Source organism: Fusarium sambucinum, chromosome I (assembly GCF_050947815.1).
Source record: "Fusarium sambucinum isolate potato_lamoka chromosome I, whole genome shotgun sequence".
Lineage (NCBI taxonomy): Eukaryota > Fungi > Ascomycota > Sordariomycetes > Hypocreales > Nectriaceae > Fusarium > Fusarium sambucinum.
Window position 1 is genome coordinate 1,214,544 of NC_139294.1, and position 23,119 is coordinate 1,237,662.

General features: G+C 49.7%; 6 protein-coding genes across 6 annotated transcripts; 4 read left to right on the forward strand and 2 right to left on the reverse strand.

Annotated features, from left to right (window-relative positions):
* Nucleotides 1-5,024: 5,024 nt before the first annotated feature.
* On the forward strand, nucleotides 5,025-6,161 carry FSST1_003139 (eukaryotic integral membrane protein-domain-containing protein; the record flags this gene model as incomplete). The annotated part of the gene is made up of 2 exons (XM_083229192.1): nucleotides 5,025-5,401; nucleotides 5,456-6,161. The coding sequence occupies 2 exons, from the start codon at nucleotides 5,025-5,027 to the stop codon at nucleotides 6,159-6,161; spliced, it is 1,083 nt and encodes a 360-aa protein (XP_083086569.1).
* A 683-nt stretch (nucleotides 6,162-6,844) lies between these two features.
* On the forward strand, nucleotides 6,845-8,601 carry FSST1_003140 (ferric reductase family protein; the record flags this gene model as incomplete). The annotated part of the gene is made up of 2 exons (XM_083229193.1): nucleotides 6,845-7,220; nucleotides 7,265-8,601. 2 exons carry the CDS (start codon nucleotides 6,845-6,847, stop codon nucleotides 8,599-8,601), a joined length of 1,713 nt encoding a protein of 570 aa, XP_083086570.1.
* Nucleotides 8,602-9,385: 784 nt separating this feature from the next.
* Nucleotides 9,386-11,969, reverse strand: FSST1_003141 (uncharacterized protein; the record flags this gene model as incomplete). The annotated part of the gene is made up of 2 exons (XM_083229194.1): nucleotides 9,386-10,539; nucleotides 10,592-11,969. The coding sequence occupies 2 exons, from the start codon at nucleotides 11,967-11,969 to the stop codon at nucleotides 9,386-9,388; spliced, it is 2,532 nt and encodes an 843-aa protein (XP_083086571.1).
* Nucleotides 11,970-12,884: 915 nt separating this feature from the next.
* Nucleotides 12,885-13,567, forward strand: FSST1_003142 (uncharacterized protein; the record flags this gene model as incomplete). The annotated part of the gene is made up of 3 exons (XM_083229195.1): nucleotides 12,885-13,120; nucleotides 13,173-13,433; nucleotides 13,483-13,567. 3 exons carry the CDS (start codon nucleotides 12,885-12,887, stop codon nucleotides 13,565-13,567), a joined length of 582 nt encoding a protein of 193 aa, XP_083086572.1.
* A 1,017-nt stretch (nucleotides 13,568-14,584) lies between these two features.
* FSST1_003143 (kinase-like domain-containing protein) lies at nucleotides 14,585-15,909 on the forward strand (the record flags this gene model as incomplete). Its single annotated transcript, XM_083229196.1, has 2 exons — nucleotides 14,585-14,758; nucleotides 14,851-15,909. 2 exons carry the CDS (start codon nucleotides 14,585-14,587, stop codon nucleotides 15,907-15,909), a joined length of 1,233 nt encoding a protein of 410 aa, XP_083086573.1.
* Nucleotides 15,910-17,349: 1,440 nt separating this feature from the next.
* FSST1_003144 (phosphatase PAP2 family protein) lies at nucleotides 17,350-18,759 on the reverse strand (the record flags this gene model as incomplete). Its single annotated transcript, XM_083229197.1, has 2 exons — nucleotides 17,350-18,295; nucleotides 18,347-18,759. 2 exons carry the CDS (start codon nucleotides 18,757-18,759, stop codon nucleotides 17,350-17,352), a joined length of 1,359 nt encoding a protein of 452 aa, XP_083086574.1.
* Nucleotides 18,760-23,119: the final 4,360 nt, after the last annotated feature.

A 23,119-nucleotide genomic window follows, 5' to 3' on the forward strand; every position in this document is an offset into this window, starting at 1 on the left:
GGTCCAGAGGGCGCCGCAGAAGGCGCAGAGTCGCTAAAGGTCGCAGCAGATGATGTATAACAAAAATTGTAGCACAGATCACTAAGGCTCTCGAAAGCCAAGCTATTTTTTGAGGCGCAAGCGGATTATTCGATGTTGTTTTTATGAGGGTCGGACCAAGGAAAGGTGAGTAGTGAAGATGCAAAAGACAGATGAAATTCAAGGTTCCAGTTGGGGCGGTGGTGAAGTGGGTACGTACCTTTAGCCCGTAGTGGTGGTCCATTGCCAATTGGGTTGGATCTCTCCTCTGTTGCACGTCTGCCGCCCCTGTAAGCGACTCCCGTCCCAGCCCAGCAACGCAGTGCAGCAGTAGGTAGTGCGCACCGCAGCGCAGCCCACTGCAGCCCGAGATTCAATCAATGCTCCTCGCTGGCTTCTACGGCACTGTCTAAGGTACAGGCACCAGCCCGGTTAGGCTAGCCAGACTAGCACAGGATCAGGTCGTTCTGGTTGTGGCTCTCCCCGTTTCTGCTAGCTCGAATCAGTTGGGGTGATGCAAGGATGGATTGGATGGAAGGGTACCTTGTCGAGGTACCCTTAAAACGCCAAGAATAAAGCGACATTGCTTGCGCACGAGCTACGGGTCCTTTACGGGGAGCTAGGCACGGGGCTGACTGGGGGGGTTTTTGGTTTTGGAGGTACGTCCATGACCGTTCGTTCGTTGGTTTGTTTGATCATTCGTTCAATCCACGAATGGATGGCCAGAACTTGCATCGCTACAAATCAAGGTTGGCGACAGAGTAGAACTCGTCATATGCGCAATCCCGATGCCTGGTTCCTCGTCAGACACCAGAGTGGTCGTTGACAGCCCCAGGTACCAAAAGAAAAAACACCAGATGAGCCCGCCCTCAAGACACATTGACTGGCAGGGAGCTAACTAACCCACTGAACGGCGGGTTTGAAATGGAAATGGCGCTAGCGGACGCCAAGTCGAAGCCTCGAAGCATGGAAAAACAGAGAGAACTGGGCCTTCCATCAGTGTGCAAGTTGTCGTTTTTTCTTCGACTGTGGTCATCGTCTAAATATCACAGTGGGTGCGCCCTTCAAATGTATCGGTACTTTGAGATAGTTGGAATGGCCACCAATCGACATGTCGTGGACCTGCGGGCAAGCAGGGGTTCGGCGTGAGGATTTGGAGGTCCTTGAACCCGTTTGGGCCATGCATTGCGGATATTGAATGATGGGCGAATGCAACCTCCAATATTAGGACTGTCGAAATAAACAGCATCCAGCGCCAGCACCAGCACCAACACCAATACCACCCCCCCAGCTGATAGCGCAGTGCAGTGCCACCTTGAAATCAACGGTAGATTTGCCTGCCTGCCTGTCGTGGGTTGGTCGGTCGGCGGTTCCATGGTCGCTTGCTAGGTTAGGTTTGTCTTCTTCAACAGAGGCGTCCTTCTGTAATGACAAGGTTTGGAAGATCATGCCCCTTGTTGGAGATGGTGACAGTGACTCAAGATGAAGAGGGGTTTATCGATCTAGCGACGAAGAATCGATGATGAAGGAATATCGCTTCTCTTGTTTCTGTCGTAAACTCTCCTTTCGTTGTTCTCTGTCTGTCCTGCCTTCCCTCCTTTTGAAGAAATGGAGCAAGAAATGTTACCGCTCGTCATCGTTAGATTATGTACGCCCCTGCCGCTGCGAGTGTGATGGTGTTCCGTCAATGTTTTCCCCCCCAGTTTGTGCATGAGGCTTCTCGAATTGCCGACCAATCATGACTGATTAACTGTCTTAGTCACTGCTAGTCCGCGTCAAATGCCATGCCATGCTTCCCTCCAGGGCTCGGGCTGATGCATTCGCCTTTCCTCCCAAAAATCTGAGACGGATGCAGATCGGCCACGACAGGGGTCGTGTTCAAGCCTGTCCACCTTTGATCAAAGTACTGGTACTTGAACATGTGTTGGGTTTCCTTTCCGTCCCCCGCCCATCCCTTAACACACGCTTTACCATTCTTCAACCCCCTGCTACGCTCACTCCATTTCGAGGTCGTAATGTCACAATGGACCAAGGAACCGAGTCCAAGTTCAAGTCCAATTTGGGCTGAGAGAATTTGCGTCGTCTTGAACTTGGACGTGATGGAAAGAAATAAGAATCCATCGCAAACCCTTGGGGCGACAACCTCTATCACTAGGCACTGTCTGTCTCTACGTCAATCAGCCACTACCGTCAAGACAACTCAATCCTCAGTCTGGGGAGGCGATGGATGGTTCAAGACAAGCCAGCCCACAATCGAAAAGAAAGGCCCACCAAAAACACCGCCCCGGCATGCTTGCCTGGCCTGGCTCCCACAGCTCCGGACGGACAAAGACAAGGATGTGACACCCAATGTCATCCAGTCCCGGTCGCCGGTCTGAGCATCCAAATCAAATCAATCTCTGCGTGACATGGCATGCACAACTCGTTGCGCTCACCGATAGCCGCCAGCCAAGTTGGTAGAGAAAGATAGCAATGCAGACCAAGGTTGCAAAAGGCAACAGGGCTGTCCACGGATAGAGCACTGCCTGGACATCACAGGGTTCGTTCACGATTTGTTGGTTTCATTGCTTACTTGCTGGGTTGACAGCGTCATCTCTGTACAGTACAGCACTGATAAGCCGTGCGACTGCTTCAGACCCCTCGCAACGCACCAACTCGTGTGACAACGACAGAAACTCTAGCCAGCGGTTGCCTACAGAATGCAAACCTGCACCCGCTCAGTTCATCGTAAAAAGTGCTTGCAGAAGTCTCGCCCATTATTACGTGGCAACATGTACTTTTAGCTCGTTCAGATGGACCGCCAAGGAGAGTCCACACAGCCGTGCCGCCCTTGTCCCCAAGACTTGAATCACCAAGCTTTTAGCGACCAAGTTAGAACAGATTATTGATTCCAGTGATGTGGTTTCAACGTCCACCAAGACGATGCGACTTGAGAAACACCATCACCGTCACTCCATGACACAAAAGTTGTGCGGACTGGTAGGATACAGCATACAACGCCCCCAACACGTTGCGCCAAAAACGCGCTGATGCACGTCTTGCTTTCCACCCACGCAGCCCACGACAAACCTCCGAACTTGGCGGGTACCCGCACGTTTCGATTTCGACAAGGTCCCGTGCTTTGCTTTCCTCTTCCCTTTTCTTTGCGTCAACAAGCACGGACTGTCATGATTCCAGCAGTTGGTTTTAGTGTCAACCAACAACAAAGATGTCTCTCTCTTATTCTTTACGATAAACCTACAAATGATACTATCTGATCATGAGATTCTCCCTACCTAAAAACGAATCATCAGTCATTCTCGGCACAACTACGTCATCACGTGATGGTATTGTCGAAAAGCTCCCGTGGCATTCCCGAGGTCCTCCTTGACATTGTGCATCTCCCGTTCGGTACTTGGACCCTCCACCAACGCAACGTTGTCTGAGCCGTCTTTTCGCAAATCTCCGGATCTTAGGCCCGTCGTCAACACGGACTTCTTGATCTCAAATTGTGCTGAACTGAACAGTTTGAGCTTCATGAACAGCGCCTGACTCGAATGCTTCAAATGTTGACATACGAATTTGGCAATTTACGATCATGGCTTGATCAAAGATGTGGCTGTCTTTGCTTTGCCCCTGCACGACATTCCAAAGTCAGCCCCACTAACTCCATGCTCAAGAGGCACAGGGGAACAACACATCGACAAGTTAAACGTTCCTAGCCAATCAGGTAAAGTCTGGAAACTGGCTGCCTCAAGACATCCGTCATCATCTTGTCTTTACCGAAGCCCCCGAGCCTCGTCCGGGCTGGACATCCATTCTACCGTCCAACGTTGACAAAGAACACAATCTCGGTAACAATTGACTGTCTGCTAGCATGCTTAATTGTCGTGTTCGGAGACATGGTGCTAAAAATGAATTGACGCGTTTTAGGATCTTCAAAAGTTAATCACAAGGTTTCAAGATCTGAATGTGGAGACAAAACATGATGCGGCTACTTTCAAGACATTCGCACCTCCAAGAATCGCGATATGAAACAGCTCTGTCCTCTCACCGGTCTATGTCATTCTTAAGCCAAATGATACCCTCAGAAAAGAAAAGATCAAGGTTGACCAGCAGCGCAGTAAACTAGCCGGCCAGTATTGGCTGACCCTTGTTGATTAGAGATGTCCTTGTCAAGCCGGTCAGCAAGCATGAAAGAAACCACTCGGAGTTATAGCCATGACCCGCTAGTGCCCACCCTCGGGCGATGAAGCCATCGTTAGAGTTTGGGATTGTGCGAAAATTTCAGTTGCTTCATTTCAGCGTGCTGGGAGGGTCAAGATTGCCAGTGTGAATCGCTATATCAATAAAGAGTCCCCCATGGTCCGGATCATCTGTCCTGCCAGATTGCAAACCCCCTGAAATAAAGTCCAAGCATGCAGTGTAGATGAGGGGAGGTCTCATCAAAATTGAATGATCAGGCGCCTGTTGAGCAGGGGTCCAGACTCATACCTAAGTACTGGCTGGCCCCAAATAAAACTGCCCTCTAGATGCATGAGTGACGAAATTATTAGGTCACTGTTAGCTGTTCAAAGTAAGCTTTTAGGTTATTTATTTTTGCTACTTGAAGCTCAGAAACCACCTTTTTTCTGTTACCCTCCACCTGGCAAGTTCCTGCATGTGGCGGCCTTAGGCTAGCTGGGTTGTGCGCCACAGGAGGCTGAACCGCACTATGATCAGGCTGGCAGAGTGACGGACTGAGGACAGCTTAATTCAATCTCAGGGTTTCAAAGGGGAATAAAGAGAAGGACAGATTTTAAGAGCCTACGTCAACAACAAAGGCTTGCGAATACGACAATAGCTGCCGCCAAGAAAGAGGCACATTCCATTTATCAGTAATTTAACGAATTACGAGTCAACTTGTCCAGTATCCCGCGCCAAAAAAGATCCGGCGCTTCTGATCTTCGCTCGGACAACCTCAACCAAGTTGGAATAAGAACCGATATCTTGGGTTGGACCCTGAAACCTGAATAAACAACGTCACGATGCCGCCGCGAATAAATATTCCGCCCGTTACACGTATCCTACTCATTGCGCTCCTCGGCCAGTCCATCCTCAGCGCTGCGATCCGGTATCGCCAATGGACTGCCGACGCCAACATCGTCATTCCCTACTTGACGCTGGTCCCGCAGCTGTCCATCATCTATCCCTGGACGTTTATAACCTCGACGTTTGTTGAGAGCAATGTGTTTACGCTCGGTATCGCTGCTGTTACGCTGTTCCATGGAGGAAGATATCTCGAGAGAGCGTGGTCGTCGGCTGAGTTGGCAAAGTTCCTAGTTGTCGTCTCGCTGGTTCCAAACTTCCTGACTCTCTGCGTTATGGTACTTGGCTTTACTCTTTCGCGCAACGAGAACTGGACGTACGTACTACCTGGTTAGAAAAATATTTGTGAGAGACTAACGTGGATATATAGCTTGACCGTTATTGCAGGAACCATTCCCGTGCAAATCGCTTTCCTTGTCGCATTTAGCCAACTTGTCCCAGCACACACCGTGACGCTCTTCCGCGGCGTCATATCTCTCCGAGTCCCCCGATTCCCACTTCTTTACATCGGCATCGTCTTCCTTTTGTCTCTGACCCCTATCCTCAACAGGGCTGCCCTATGGCTTGCCATCTTTGGATTACTTACCAGCTGGACCTACCTCCGATTCTACAAGACCGTGTTCCCAGACCTTGACTCTTCCCAAGATGCATCCCTCCGCGGTGATGCGAGCGAGACCTTCGCATTCGCCGAGTTCTTCCCCGGTCCCGTGAAGCCATTCGTCGCTACTGTCGCTGATCAGATCTTCCTGGTATTGGTGGCTATGCGATTATGCACACCGTTTGCGCAAGCGGACGGTTCTCGAAACGATACCCGAATTCAACGCAATGCTCCTGGAGGTGCTCGCGCTGAGGCTGAGAGAAGGAGAGCTATTGCGCTCAGAGCGTTGGACCAGAGACTACATGCTGCGACAAGCAACCCGACTACACAAAAGCCTTCCCAACCTCCTAGCCGACCGACTGGCCCAACAGTGCAGAGCCAGCCTCAGCCTGCTACACAGACTGCTATGACGTCGCAGCCTGGTCCCCTACTTGGCGAGACCAAGTTCGAGCCCGATCATGACGATGCGAAGAGCTGAGTTTCTATTTCTATACCAGAGTAGCAAATGCGCAGTTCGTGGAAGGATTCCATGGTTACTATACGATGTACGATTTGATTCAGGTCAGGTCTGTTGGAGAGATCAACAAGCTGACCAAAAGCGCAGTATTGCTAGCGGCGCTAAATAGACAAAGGCATTGATGGATGGTATAGGCACTCTAGTGGAGCTCTGGTGTTATGAGGTTCTTCTCGGGTTTTCTTTACAGTCTGCTGCCATCCTATTCTGTGTGTGATGGGATGGGGTTGGGATATCGTATATGTTCATGATAGATGTTGAAGCCGGGTTACTCAGATACAAATACTAAAACAAAGATACCATGAGTATTTGGACCACTAGAAACTAGAGTGTAAATTGAGTTTTAAGTCAATCACATGCTATAATGGGCGTATATCTTTAATTGATATTGAACTCACTATGGGTACAGGGTAAGATGCCTGCCCAGCTGTGCTGACCAATAACCTTGCCGCAATTAGCTTGTTGTCCTCCCTGAATATGAGAGCTGAATTGAGCTGTGACTTACAAGTCGTGTCTTTTTGAGTGTGCGGCGCTTGTTTGCCACAACTGCGATAGGTTCCTCTTTAGTTAACTGACCTGTTGCTTTTTTATCTCAGTGAAATCCGAATTGGTGGCTTTATCAACTGTTACATACGGCACAAGTCAACATGGGCTGGCCATGGGAGTTCCTCACTCTAACCGACGAGGAAAAACACCAACGTCGTCTGAGTCTCGAACACTACGCCTACATAGCCCATCTTTCTGCATTCGCTCCAGCGCTCTTATTCGTTCTTCTCCGTCTTATCAACCGCGTCCGACGGAGCCGTAGTAGTGGATATCAGCAAGTTCCCGGCTCACCCACCATCAAGGCGACCCAACAGAGATGGATCTCCAGAGTTATGGGAAAAGGACCCATGATTAAGTGGTGGCTCGGTGAAGATGTTTGGTTCATGGGAAGTCACTGGGGTCAGCGTGATGAGTGGGTTTTGGGTATTGTATGGACAGCTTGGTTGTTGGCGCTGAGTATTCATGGGACAGGAAAAGGTATGATTTGCAAATCACCAAGGGAAACATCGCTAACAAGTTAGATTATCTTCATCTCACGAAACGGCTTGGAATCGTTGCAACATCTCAGATGCCTATTCAGTATCTCCTTGCTCTCAAGGCCATTAACCCATTCGCCTTTGTCCTCCGCTCATCTCATGAGCACATCAACCGGTACCATCGCGTACTGGGTCGCATAATCTACTTTCTCCTAACCCTTCACGCCATTCTTTACAACGTCTTCTTTATAGAGTCGGGAATATGGTTCAAGCGCTTCTTCGCTCCCATTGTCTTTGCAGGAGTTGCAGGCTTCATCGTTATGCACGCACTCAACGGCACAGCCATGGCTCGTGTTCGACAGCAGTCATACCGTGTATTTTTCATCGTTCATCTTCTCAGTGCTTTCGCTATACCACCTCTGATCTACTACCATGCGCCATCGTCGCGGTTCTACATCGGTGAAGCCATCGGCGTCTTCGTCCTGGACCTTGCTGTGCGAAAGATGATCACCATCACAGCACCTGCTGTCGTTGAGGCGATACCCGGCACCAGTCTTGTCAAAGTATCTGCTACTATGCCCTCTCACAAGATTGCAACATACGCCGCCCGTCCAGGATCACACATTTACCTCAATGTTCCTCCAGCCTCGCGTCCTGGCACTGGCCAGTTCTCTGCACCATATCTCGTCTTTGAGTTTTTGTATAACCCCTTTACAGTGGCATCTACCAACCAAGAGACGGGCGAATTGACCTTTGTCGCACGTACGAGAACTGGTCCCATGACGAACCGCCTACATAATCTCTCTTCCTCCACCAACGACGGAGCGTCAGCCGAAAAGGTTGAGCTTAACATTGAAGGTCCTTACGGTACCATAGGAAAGACATTCAACGACCTCATCACCTCAGGAATCAACCGTGTGCTCATCGTGGCTGGAGGTGTAGGAGCGAGTTTCGCTATACCGCTCTACCACGCTGTCAACGCAGAAAACTCCATTGCGCATGTTCAGCTTATCTGGGCCATCCGTAGCGCCGGCGATGCTACATGGGCTTCCTCAACTCCTACGGGAAAGTCCATTCTCGACGATGATCAGGTGCAGCTATTCCTTACAGGTGATATGGGCGTTGCCGACGACAGTGACAACGCTGCTGGAGTTGAGATGAATGATATGGCGCAACAAACGACCCACCCAGCTGTACGAAACAACAAAAGACCAGACTTGCAGAAGATCGTTGATGATACGTTCCGGAAGTCACAGCAAGAGAATGTTGCTATTATGGTTTGCGGGCCTACCGAAATGGTCAGAGAACTGCGCAAGAGTGTTACACCTTGGGTGATGAAGGGACGTAATGTTTGGTGGCATAACGAAAGTTTTGGATGGTAAACTAATAAGACGGCGATACTACTGATGTTTCCCTTTAGTATTGATGTATATATGTAAACCGTAGTCAGCAAATAGAGGGCAAGATGTGGGGATAGAAACGATTCAAGCCATATCCCGATTCAAGAGACATGTCGGCTCAAGAACCTAGAAGTAGCTAATACATTACTTCCATATTGTTCAATACTATTGATGGTCAGTGGTTGTGCAGATGGTCAACTCTATTATGCTATGCTCAGCCATGGTGTAGCTTCATGAGTAGAAAGACAGGTTAGTTACGCTCCAAAGAGTCTGGCACATGGCCAAGACGGAGAACGAAAAATAAAGCCCTCGACTAACGAGGGCGCTATGAAAGATATCTAAAAACAAGACCGGGTATCTCGAGTTAAAACAACAGTGATACCTCATCCACAATCGGTTCTATGTATCACACAAGCCAATACAACACCGGCATAATCATAGACTATAGTATCAAAATCTATGCTTTCGCATGGTGTCCTCCACATCTAGCAAATCGTGGTATCTCCCCTGTGACTCTCGTCGAGCAACGCCTCACCCATCTTCCATTCCAACCCGTACCTGAAAATGCACCACACCCCATTCATCTAACCCCGGATAGGGATGCTATAGGCATGTTGTGAATTCTAATGCACAAAAGACAACAAAAACAAACATAAAAAACGTTCAACTTCTAAAAGAAACTGCCCCTGGGTGGTATCATAAGGAGAAAGGGACTTGTCAACTGCAATATCATTGCCTTAGCTGATGCATAGCTTGTCATGTAGGCTCACTGCCGGTACCTAGCCAGATGTGACATGATGTTTTGGACCTGAACTGCCGAATCTCCGTTGGGTGGTACGCCATTTGGCGAAGGCTGCACCCCGTAGGAAGGCCCGTAGGCGCCATGAGGGGGTGGAGGTTGAGATTGTTGAGCCGCAGGATTTGTCCCCAGGTTTCCAAGCAATGCCTGGATATCAGCATGGGGGGCTCCAGCGACTGGCGCCATCGGGTTGGTTTGGGGGAGCGGAGGGTTTTGAGCACCGCCTTGAACCTGTGCAAGCAATTGCTGCAGTGACGCAGGGTCAAGCTGGCCCATCAGATTCGCGATATTAGCGACGTTGACTGGAGCAGGCGGAGGTTGCCCGTATTGTCCTGGCGGAGGAGGAGCGACGAAGCTCGCCACAGGTGGTTGATAAGCGGGCTGGCCACCATAAGGAGCAGCGCCGTAACCACTGGCACCATACTGTTGGCCATAGCTGGACGGACCTCCTGATGCCTTTGCTCGAAGAATGACTTCGGCTGCGGTAAGAGGATCCAGATCCGCGTACTGGTTGAAGCGAATGTTGTTGGAACCGGCTGAGCGATCAAACGCCTGGACGGGAATCTTGCCTAGGTTCTGTGCCCGAAGGTCGAGGTCGACGACGGCGTGAACCCCTTCCGCTGCCTGTTGCTGAACAACCGCATCCTTAGGAAGCTTGCTCGATAGAAACATGACCTCGCACCGCAAGCCTTTGGAGGTGAAAGCTTGTTTCACCCAGTTGACAAATTCGCGGTTGATTTCTTGCTGGAGGATGATCTGAACATCAGGTACGTCGGCACCGTATCTCCTTCCCGGCAACTCAGGCTCACTTCCATGTCGAGATCGTCCATACGGACTTGGGCTCCTTCGACGGTAACTGTCATTGTCGTTGCGACCATACCCGGGGGAACGCGATCGCCCACGTCCGCGACTGCCGTCATAATAGCCTCGATCACGACTGTACGACTCATCCCTTCCGTGATCATTGCGATGAGGAGAATGGCCACGACTAGATCGGTAGTCATCACGAGTTTGGTGACCATGCCTGTCGTTTCGGCGCCCATTGTCGCGGCTTTTGTTTTTGTCTGGGCTGCGAGCCCTTTCCTTTTTCGATTTGTCCTGGACACGCGAAACTTCAAGATCTATGGATGGGTTAGAAGCACAGTACAAGAATGCTCGAAAGATTTGACTCACGAATTCTGCGACCCTTAATTTCAATACCTTGAAGATTGTCCATGGCCCGCTGTCCCTCGTCTATAGAGTGATACTGTACGAACCCATAGGCTGATTTCAGCGAAATTTGAGCAAGCCTCCCAAACCGGTGGAATAGATCAAAAACATCACGCTTCGACACCTTATCGCTGGAGAGGTTGCCTGCAGAGAATATGTGAGCACCGTTCTTGGACGCGCCAGAGGCGGATCGTGTACCAATAAAGATGCGTGACCCTTCAGGAAAACGGTCCCACTTGGCATCCGACATGTACTGTTGCTCATCGACCAAGAACTGATTCCACTGGCGCTGATATTCGGCATCCTGCACTTGATCGGCATTATAAGGGACGGGTTGAGGTGGGTATGGAGGAGCATTCATGGAAGTGATGGCGACAGGCGCCTGGAGACCAGAGCCAAGAGGGACTGAGTAATCACCCAAAGCATCGGGAATTGTAATAGGCGCGCCAGCAGCAACATAAGTGGACGGCTGCCCAGGCGTCGGTGGCGCGGCAAGACTAGAGGGAATGCTAGCATTGACACCCCCTGGATGGTGCTGAGAGGCATACGTCTGAGGCGCTGCTTGAGACAGCGGAGGCCTCGGTGGAAGAGATGTTGAAGGTGGGAAATTTGAAGACTGTTCACCAGCGGCAGATGGGGCAGACGATTCTGTGGTACGGTTGGAGTCGGCTGGCGCAATGAGATCAGCAACCAGCCGTTGAATATCAGTCGAGGTATTAGCAGGGCTGGTAGTGCTGCCGCCGCTCAGTTTGGCTGTAGTTGGAGACGGCAGATTGGAAAGCTGGGAAGTGGTGGCAGTCGCGCCAGAAGCTTGGGCTTCCGAAGAAGCATTGGAAGCAGCTGATGCTGCAGGCTGGCTTGGCTGAGCCAGGTAGGACGGATCATGAACAGCATAGGAGACTTGCGATGGGAGAGAAAGATTGTGGGATTCTCCAGGTAGCGATGATACATCTTGTGGTTGAACGTCTCCGTCTTCACCCTCCTCCGGACCAATTGGCGAATCAAACGTCTTCGCGTAGTCGTCATTGCTGTCGGAAAGCTCTTGCTCGACCTGTGGCTGCGGCACTTGCTGGGCGACGGCATCTGCGTCGTACTCGCCATAAGGGTCGTCATCTACGATATTGTCATCACCGGCCTCCAGGATAGGCTCATAATCAGGGCCATTGTTGACTGAGCGGTTGGCGGCGTCGGCAGCGGCTGATGCGGCAGCGACCATGGCGTCAATGGTGTCCACCGTTTCTTGAAGCACGGGAACGGCCAAAGACGCAGCTGAGTGAACAGGCGATGGGGAGACAGGGGAGAGGTTGGCAGTGGCCTGGATTTCTGCCTCGGGTTCTGTCATTTAATTCAGGCTGGAGGGGTGGGAATTTGGTGGGTAAATAGGATGAGGTGACCCTCCAGGTAGTAGGCAAGGTACCACTAGTCGCACAAACGACGCGAGACACAGGCGATGGTGCAACTGAAAATCGATGGGGCTCGATCCTTTCGTTAGTGAAAAACTGCTGCCAGGCGCTGGCCTGGCGCAAGGCAAGAATTGAAAGCGCGTTGGATGGATTGAGTGGCGGTCGAAGCGACAAAGAAATGGTTGTGAGCCGGACAAGCTGTGCAGTCCTCGTAGGCCCAATAACGCGCAGCTGGCACGCTTACAAGATGGATGTCGATAAGAAACAAAGAAGGGTCGTCTACTCGACAGGGGAGCCAGGTGGTAGAGGCTTTTGCGACGTCGGAGCTTGGCTTATCGAACCAAACGAGTTGAGTTCTCCAGAAGAATGGGGCGCGAGCAGATGCACGTGAGAGAAGAGTTGGAAAAGGGTTTTTAGCAGAAACTCGTCGCGACACCAAAACTATGACACGGCGTTGGATCAAGAAGAGTTGATGGCGTTGCTGAGGTTTAATGTGGATGAGAAAAGCTAAGTAATTGAAGGAAGGTAGTTAAGCTGGACCAGGCTGGGTTTCGGGGTTCGAATTGAGGCTGATCAGGCGCAGTGTAAACCCGTAACTAACGGAGGGCTAATACAGAAGAGGTAAGGCGGTCAAAAAGGCACTTCTGGTTTGTTGCTGCTTCAGGATCACTATCTCAGCCACAGGCAAGCATTTAAGCTACAAGCCAATATTTCAAGGGACCCAACCACTACTGATATCAGTATAAGACATTGGTTTTAATGATTCCATTTTTGTCTGACTGCGAGACACGTTGAGAAAGATTGTCTCATTCACACAAACAACCTAAAGACTTAGACGTTGTGAGCTGCCCGCCATGCTCCAACGGCAGGTCTTTACAAGGCTTATTGCCCTAAAGAGGATGCCGTCACAAGTGACAGCTACACCCTTTGCGCCGAGATTCAAAAGATACCAGGCTTTCGATGCCGACTTGGACAAAGATGCTCTCAATGAGGCTCGATCATGGTACGAGTCATTTAATGCATCTCAACTACCGAAAGGCAATACTACATTTGCTCGCTCCAGTGGACCAGGGGGGCAACATGTCAACAAGTGCGTACAATCCGATGCAATACTCATGGGTTTCCAGTACTTACAATCAAAGGACTGAGACAAAGGCAATCACGGCATATCCTGTAGGACAATTGCTCTCAATACTTCCCAAATCGTTACACCCCAGTATCCGCAAGTCCAAGTACTACACATCAACCAATGACTGTTTGACTTTCCAAGCTCAGGATTCACGGTCTCGGGACGCAAATGCAGACGACAACAGGAGAAAGTTGACTGATGAGGTTATGCGCATTTATAAAGAGGCCACACCTGCCGAGACAAGTGTGGAGAAGAGAAAGAAACATGAAGAGATGTAAGTTGCAAGTCATTGGTTTTAGGTGTTGTTACTGACGTTTGAACAGTGGCAAGAAATTCCACGAGTCAAGAATGAGGCAAAAGAAGTTTACAAGTGCAAAGAAGCAATCACGTAGAGGCCCTTCAAACTGAATTTCGCTATTCGTATCTGCCAGTCCATAAAAAATGGCAGTATTGTGTTATCTAGTGCTTCCATCATTTTTGCAAAGACGTTCTCACAATAACCAGAACAAACTTCAGGGCTGGCACTTGTTGTCCAATGATGATAGACATCTAGAGTATCAAAGTCATTCAGATGTCTAACTATATCCAAAAATAGACTGTATATAAGATTTGTGGCTGGTCTACTGTGACTAAAGTTCTAAGTACCTGTGGAAGAGGCGAAATGAGACAAGACAATTCAGACAAGACGAGATATGCATTACTTACTGATCGAATGTGCTTATCATGCCCAAAAAGATATGCCTTGTAAGGGCTAAATATCGTCATGGCTGTCACTACACCATGAGGTCAGCAATGCTGTCATCATCGTCCAATCATTTAATCACTTTTGTCCTATCTTGTGTACCTCTATGAATGCCTGCAATACGAGCATCGACCAGGAGCTAGGTCACTGAATATCACTTAAAGATTAGACTGTTAATTAAGTACATATATCTACAATAAGCCTCAAAGCCAAGTCATAGCAAGTTCTTCTTCCTACTTGAATAAATAGAAACAAAACCTACCGAGTGTCCAGACTAAAAACGCCTTACCTATTTCTATTCCTATTGTTATCTTATCCGTATTTCAGCTGGTTCGAGCCTGACTTAACCCCACCTTTTAGTCCTTGGCTGTCCCTCCTCACACACGAACTGACCGACCCAAACTCCCGACCCTTCATTTCTCCAGTTCAGTTCAGTTCGGGTCCAATTTAGTCCCATCCAACATTTATCTATACTGTACCTTGCTCTCTTCTGCTCATCCAACGCTTGACATTCTTGTTTCTCTCAATATTCAACTGGATCTAATCTGCTTCAGGAGCGCATTTCCCTTCTTGTCGCAGTCGCACCTCCCATCTCACTTCAACGCTCTGCGGGGCACCGCAATCCTCCTACCACCTCCCCCCCTCGTCCTCTTCCTCCTCGGCTTCGACATCACAATCTCAAAATGGATTCCGCAGCTCGTCAACAACCTCAAGTTCAGCCTTGTAGATACAAGGTTGGAAAGACGTTGGGAGCTGGCTCCTATTCCGTCGTCAAAGAATGCGTCCATATTGACACTGGCCGCTACTATGCTGCCAAGGTCATCAATAAGCGGCTTATGGCCGGTCGCGAACACATGGTGCGCATCGTCTCATGACGCTCAACAGCATCATGCACAACATCTTTCAAAGCTGTATAATTTGTCTTCTAACATTGAATGCGCAATGGCAGGTTCGCAACGAAATCGCTGTCCTGAAAAAGGTCTCCATGGGCCACCAGAACATCCTCACCCTTGTCGATTACTTCGAGACCATGAACAACCTCTATCTCGTTACCGATCTTGCCCTAGGTGGCGAGCTTTTCGATCGAATCTGCCGAAAAGGTTCCTACTTCGAATCAGATGCTGCTGACTTGGTTCGCGCGACCTTGTCAGCAGTCGCTTACTTACACGACCATGGCATTGTCCATCGCGATTTGAAGCCAGAGAATCTACTTTTCCGAACACCCGAGGACAACGCAGACTTGCTTATTGCAGACTTTGGACTTTCACGAATTATGGATGAGGAACAGTTCCACGTTCTGACTACAACCTGCGGTACCCCTGGTTATATGGCCCCGGAGATCTTCAAGAAAACTGGTCACGGCAAGCCTGTAGATCTCTGGGCTCTCGGTGTCATCACATACTTCTTGCTCTGCGGTTACACTCCTTTCGATCGCGACTCTGACTTTGAAGAGATGCAGGCCATCCTCAACGCAGACTACAGCTTTACTCCTATCGAATACTGGCGTGGCGTTTCCAGCCATGCCAAGGACTTCATTCAACGGTGCTTGACTATCGATTCCACGAAGCGCATTACCGCTCATGAGGCTCTTCAGCATCCTTTCGTTGCTGGCTTCATCAATGCTGAGGGCGAGAGCCAGAATCTGCTACCTAATATTAAGAAGAACTTTAACGCTCGTCGAACTCTGCATGCGGCAATCGATACTGTTCGCGCAATCAACAAGTTGCGCGAGGCGCAAAGTGGTTTGATGGATGGAGCTCGTTCAAAGGAGCCCAGTCGGGGCGCAGCCCAACAGCCCCCTACCAGCCGAAAGGTAGACAGCGGCATCTCCATCGGTCACAACCAGCCCAAGGACAGTGGTTATGGAACACAAACTGAAAACGACGTAACAATGGGTAACACTTCAGCATCCAACGTCCCATCCTCGTTGCAACCCGGCAACAACGGAAACCGAGTCATTGAAACTTCCAAAGGACTTTGGAGCGGGGGATCTGCGGCGAAGAGGTAGAGCCAGGATGAGAGCAGATGTTTGAGTTCCGTGTTATATAATTCTGTTTGGCAAGTGGATATGCGAAACGATTGTGGTATGAATATGTGTTATAAGACTAGCGGTTTGAATGTGGTGAAATCACCACGGGTGGAAGATACGGCCGGCATGGCGATGTGAACAGCATACAGAACACGGATGATATGCTGCCTATCACAGCACGTAACAGAATAAGGAGGATCATTGTCGATTTGGATACATGTGGTTCTTGGACCAGACCGCTGGCTACGGGGACAGGGAATCAGCACGGTCTTGATTCCCTTGCTTCAACTTTTCTTCCCCCCTTTTTTTGCCTTTACCCATCGTTAGTATTTATACCTTGTTTTATCTGGTCTCTGTTGAGATGCTTTCAGAGTAGATACTAGCTCATGTCGTAATCAAATCATGAGTATGAACCTTTTCCTACCTATTCATCTTTGAATCACAGCTCTCATCTGTGACGATACTATGAACGGCACGCGAACTACAATGGAGCTATGACCTAACAACTGCGACTGCAGATCTGACACTTTTCATTGCCAAGCTTATCAGGAGCTCGGTATAAGCTTGGCGTTTCCCATACCGCCTTGGCCCTGGTTCCAAACACGAAAGAAGTTGAAGGAATTTCATGAGAAGCTTCCTAGATTAAGATCGGCATTGAGATTTTCATGGCCAGGTTTCTCGAACAAGTCGACGCGCAAGAATTACCGAGTCCACAAAGATTAGCTTTGCAGTCCAAGATAGCTTCAGATTTGGTACGAATGTCACAAGTAAATGAGACTAGAGACAGTATGGTGGTGACATTAATTGTCAATTCTTTAATTGCTAATATCTAGCGAATGGTATCTTTGGTATTCCTTTTCTTTCCCACCAAAGTCGGCTCGTCTGCTTTCGCCGCCTGGGTTTTCTTCTCCAGGATCAACCAGGTTTCGGCAGCAAGCCGCTTGTCCTATCTTTCATTGTTTCCTCCTCATCATGAGTAGGGGAGCTGTAAAGCCTGTCCCTCTCGAGTCATCCAAGCTCTCTAACGAGCGAATCGGTGCATGACATGGCGTGATCGCATATCCATGCACATATTAACCTCCTCTTGTTTGTATACATTACTCTATTCAGGTCCGGTTTTGTCCTTCCGCAGGTATACATTAGAAAGGGACATCGTTGGCCCCTTGAACCTATTATTAAAGGTTGCCGCCTGGCCCTGACGGCCCTGCGTCAGAATCCAGTATCTGCCGGTGTAAAGCATCGCATTGCGCCATTTCGCTGTGCCGATGAATGCCAAAGTTGTTATCAGAAAAAAAGTGTAAGGTCGAAGATTAAAAGGGTTCGGGCATTAAAATCGTTAAATCCCACTGGCGAGTTTGGTCACCAGGCGTGGGATGAGGTCGCCTGGGCCTTGTGATTGCTATCACTGAATCGTGTTGATTACCTCGCCGCAACAACAACTTCGCTCAACTCAACATCTCTAGCAGGAGCATGGCTGTTCCAGAGCTCATCGTCAAGCATGCCGGGAAGGGCCTCTTCAGACAGGGTTGGGCTGAGAGTTCCGCTACTTGAGCCGCAGCTGGAGCTGGAGCTTGCAACAGTCCAACCGTCGCTAGAATCGGCGCGAGGGCGTCCCAATAGACCCATGCCAAAGTACTCGCCGTACTCCTCGTCGGTGATGGTGGTTTGGTCACCATATTCCACGTATTCGTACTCCCAGCGGGTAATCTTGCCCTCTTGGCGGCGTGGTAGCCATCGTGCCTTGGCGGCGTAAAAGAAACAAGAGGCAATCAAGCCACCGACGACGAGGTCAATGGCATAGTGGTGGCTGAGGTACATGGTGGCCCAGCAAACCCAACCAGCGTACATGATGAAGTAAGTTCGGAACTGGGGGAAGCAATGAGACATGAAGAGAGCCTCGAGGACGGCGTTGGCAGCATGGAGCGAGGGGAAGGCGCCAAAGGGAACAGGCGCTGTGCTGAAGTTGGTTGTGTAGAGGTCGATGCCGAAAATCTCGTCAATGCGAGCCAGTCCAGCGGGGGATCCAGGCATGCCGTACGCAGCTGGTTCGAGGCCGTGCTCCATCTCATACCAAGGGGGCGCGCAGGGGAAGAGAAGCTGGATGGTGACACCAAGAATGCTCATCCAACCAAATGTGCGTCCCCATACCGGGGTTGTACCAGGGGGAGCAAAGACGAACATGAGCAGGGCGCAGACAACGGGAGCGCCAAAGTGGCACAGGCCGTAAGGGATCCAGGCAAGAATATCGAGAACTGAATGTTGGTGGGCGGAGAGAATGCTCGATAGGTTGGCGCCATACAAGACGTTCTCGAGGGCGGGTAGCACACGAACCCAGATATGAGGTCGGTACTCATTAGGGATAAATCTGAAATATGTTAGTGAATGCGACGGCCGAAATGGAAGACTACAAACGTACCGACTACAAAAGAAATACAAAAGCCATGTCCAAATTGTGACCGAAGGCAAGAAGAATTGGCGAGTAGCAGGCATGAGAAGAACCCAGACGCTACCCAAAATGGCAAGAAGCTTCACTCCAGGTGCAGGAGGAGCGATCCAGAAAGAAAAGAGAACAAGAAGTCCTACTACAGCATACTGAAGATCTGAGGTTCTCCAGTGATGCTTCTGAAGATCACGAACGCCATCCCAAGCATTGAAAGAGGTCTTGAGGCTTGTGAGTTCTTCGTTACCAGGTCTGGATTTCGACTTGGTACGTCGTCGGCCAATTCGATATCTGGGAGGAACAGTGTTGAGAAATGGCAGGTTGACATGCTCGGGCCATAGAAGCTGAAGCTTAGGCTTCCCCGAGAGGGTGGCGGAGAAGTCGTTCATGATGATGTTGTAATTGTTGTCTGGACAATGCTGGTTTGAAAGGGGTTTTGTTTGTTGCTTTTTTGCAGTGGCGCAAGATAATGTCGAAGAAATTCGTAACGCGTAGTCGGTAACCCAATATGAATACCCAAAAGCTACCTCATATCCAAGTTAACCTAATTACTTGACTTGATCGCATACGACGAAGGTCGGAATCGTCGGGATGGTTGTCTGGAGCAATTGATGTCGAATCGCAGAGAGAAGGGAGGGAAGTAACACGCGACAGGGACGGCACACAGATAAAGTGCGAAGATTAAAACCTGAGGTCGTGAAGGAGGATATGTGCCTTTGCAAGGTGCGAATCTGAAGACAAAACCAAACCGAGGATCGAGGAGGGAGGAAAGGGAGGAAGAAGAAGACGGAGGAGGAAACGTGAGTAGTAATATGAAGGAAGTGGAGGGAGTGGAGGAGGGAATGATCGAGTATGATGACGAGGTGCAGGAAAGTCGATGCAGCAGGGGCGTGTCCAAGTGCACAGCAGGTAGGTACCTAGAAACCAAGACTTTTACAGTTGACTTTACAACCGTTATCCGCTAAAAAGTTCAAATTTGACAGGGCCAGTCGCGCAGCGCAGGACTTGGGCTTATGGGCGCTAAGCTAAGGAGTCCATCACACTGACATTAGCTTAGGTCGTCCAAGGGGGGACCAGGCCCGCAGCGCAGCGCAAGATTTTCCCTTGTCCTCATCTCAAATGAGCCCGGATGCTGCGGGAGGAGTCATCGCTACAAGGGCCTTGGGTACCGACCAGCCAACAAGCCTCAGCGGAGCCATTCAAGCCCTTGTCCAGCTTGTCTCCATGCTTCGCTGGGCATCCATCCATGTGGATGACACCAGGGTCGCCTGGAGATTGCACTGGAGCCAGCGCCTAAGCCTGTTTAGCCCTTCTCTGACGCTCAGACGGAGCTCTTTTGTCTCTACCAAGCCAATCATTCGCAAAGATGCAGTCAAGTTGCTGACAGAGCGCGTCCGCCAGACACCGCGGAGGAACGGGGTTTACGGCTTCCCGAATCTAGGCGTATTACCGTAATTTCCTTCTAAGCTGGTGCCGAGACTAATTGGTGGGCTGAGTCGCGTGAGAGCCGCCCTGTCTAACGACGCTGACTTTCCGCGTATGCAACGCGAAAAGTATAGATGCGACGTTTTTTACTGAGCGGGAAATTAACTTGGTAGGCAGACATGCATGGGCGATCCTGAACTGAGCCTCGATCAAAAGACGTGAACAATAACCTGGAACATCGCAGTTGTCTTTGTTAATCGAGCACCGCCACAGTCATGGAGCTGTCTAAACTGAACATGGACAAGAGGCAGCCCATGGAGAGGAAGATCCCATACGTAGTACATCTCTCAGCCTTGGCAGAGCTGCTGGGCAACCACCGAAAGCGTTAACGGTTGGTACCTTGGCAACGCAAGCGAACAGCGCTTCTGAACAAGTCCACATTGTTTGAAGTCCAATTGATTCATCACCGTTCGCATTCAGTATTACAGTTGCAGTCGTCTCCGAGGATCCGATTATTCAGTACCGTCTTCCTCCATTCCTAGAAGACGAATGGAGTCAACCCTGGTCCTCAGCAAGACATATGTCAATATGCTAGACTGCGCGCGTGAGCTCAAGACAGCACGAAACGAGACAAGAGCAGACTGAAATCATGATGCGCTCGATTTGTTGAATCAATTCCACCCATCAAATGTTGTCTTTCTTTGATCAGGGTCTATGTCGATGACGGTGGCTGGTTTCAATACAAAACGTCACCATCAGAAACGGTCCCTTGACGGTGTCGCTTAGTTACAGCCCGATGTCTTGCTCGATTGGCAGACTAGGCAGCGTCATCGTCGTGGCACAGCAGCATGAGCCTTGGGGAGCCATCTGAATTCAACGATAAAAAGTGTCTCAGTCCAATCAAAGATGTGATTAGAAGTTGGTAGGCGAGTTGTCATGTGCTCCCACGCTTGCAGTGCAAAATGATGACGATCCTCAGCTTAATCTGCCATGACAATTGACAGTTGATTTGCATGCACTAATATGCTCTGACCAACGACAATTTGACTGATCAAGGTGAGGCAGTCCAAACAGCTCACGCCCACATCCCATGCGTTGGCAACATCCGTGCTGCCCGTGGTAATATTGAATTAAATCAAATCCTGACCACAATTGAAACATGGAAGCGACCCGGAGATATCCTCACAGGGACATTTCCGTTGAGGTCAGTATCCTGTTGCCTCCATAGGTAGTCTTGCTGTTAAACAGCCGGCTATACCGGCAGTGCTTAATAACGCAGTGATTGTTTGCAATCAGCAATCGATCAGTCAAATCGTCGAGGAATGATCCTCTTTCAGAAGATAGCACAAAAGACTCTCCACCTGCAAAGTTTCAAGGCCGCAAACCGAGATGGATGATGAACAATGAACCATTTAGATCAATAGAAAAAACAAGGATCTTTTTTATTTGACGCTAAAGGAGCTGGGGCCACTGCATCTTTCTTGGTCGGGTCGCAAGGAAGAGAAGCGAAAAAGGAAGCAGAGAAAGAAGAACAGAGCCAAAATTCACAGCTGCCGTTGTCCGTCGAGTACTTGCGACAGATGTACCTTTTCTCCCGTCCCTAGAATTCTCCAATTCCGATGCTGCTAAAGCCCGCGGAAAATGTGAGTGGGATGAATCCCTAGCTGCTTTTCTCACACCACAATCTTGATCTCCAGCAACCACTGTTGCTCAACAGCTTCAAGTAAAGTACCCCTTGAGCCAAGATCACCGTGAGAAATACATCGACGTTTCATGATCATCACTGCACGTCTGGCTCCTAGCTGTCGAGCCACGGCAGCGGCGTAGTTAATCTCATGTTAGCGCCAAGCCATACACAGCAGCTTCTCTGACTGTCAGCACAAGATCAATTGTTGCCGAATCTCAAGAAGAAGTCAAATTGATATCACCACTACTCGGTTCAAGCGGCGCGGTGTCTTGCCAGCATGGAATAGCCATGTGTTCATGGCCTGCTAGCTAATCTAATAAAGCTCCGTTACCTTCGGTCTTCGACTCAGCCCTGCCTTGGCGAGGAAAGCCCATGACAATCCGCGTAACGGTTTGAGGCTTCGTCCTCCAGACAATCAAGACAAGGGTTCGCTTCAGATAGACCCTTTTCACCACCAGACATAGGCGCGCGCAACCCTTCCTACCGCCCAGGTCTCAGAATATATGCACAAGACAAGGGTCGCAACCCCACGAATTGTCCCCCATGAGAAATCCCGCTTGCTTTCAATTCACATTTATTCGGATGCAGCGGAAGGTTGGTTCTACTGTTGGTCTACACATCAAACCGTTGAAGCCTCTCTGACTTTGAAAACCCGCCAACCAATAATGTCCTTTATCTACGACAAGCCTCATCGTCATGGGATGGTGACGTTACTTTACCAGAGGTTAACTAAGTTCAGACCACTTTTAAAGTCGGAAGCTTGCCCGCTCCGGATGCCGGTCGGTGTCTGCGGAGTTTTCCAAGCGGAAGTTATAAACGGCCGCTCGGGTCATATTTGTCAATGCGAGGCGTTCGCTCCGGTGTGAAGCGAGGCGCGAATCCGTAATGCAACGAAATTGAACGTGGAACCTCGTGCTAGCACCCGAGACTGGAGAGAACATCAGCATACATTGTCAGCTTGGTGGAGGACCTTCAGGGTCTGACGAGATTAGGGAGGGTCTCCCGTAGCAGGGGTACGAAACTCGTCCAGTCCTTTGGAGAGCTCTGCTATTTTGTCGCATGCGCAACGAATCAGCCTTGTTAACTTTGCAAACAAACCGATCGATACATTGAAACTTTCCTTGCAATCTCCTTTAACAGGTTTTCCAAGAGCGAGCCGCCTGTGCACGGCTTCATCTAAATAATCCCCCTTACCGGTATGGAAGAGCCAAGGTCGAATCGGGCTGGCCCAACTTTAGGAGATCGTCAAGGGTCCCCTACCTGAGCACGAGACATCCATAATAATTTACGATACGCTAGTTTGTCTAGTTCCTGTCGCCCAGAGAATTGGACGACAGTTTCAATGCAAACGAAGGACACCTATCAGCTATTCTGATCAGGACTATCCCTATCCATCACTGCGTTCGGCGTTGATTATGGATCAGAAACATTCAGGAACAGGCCGGCTCTTGATGCCTATTGAAATCGCACTACTGCATTTCTCTTACCTGGCATTCTCGACATAATTTCAGGTGGTGTGTGGCATGTCACAATAAGCACATGCTGCACTGCACTTAGCTCTTGTCTTGAGTTTAACATCACGCCATATAATAAACCTGATGCTTGTCGATATTGATCAGCTCTCATCAGACGCGCGC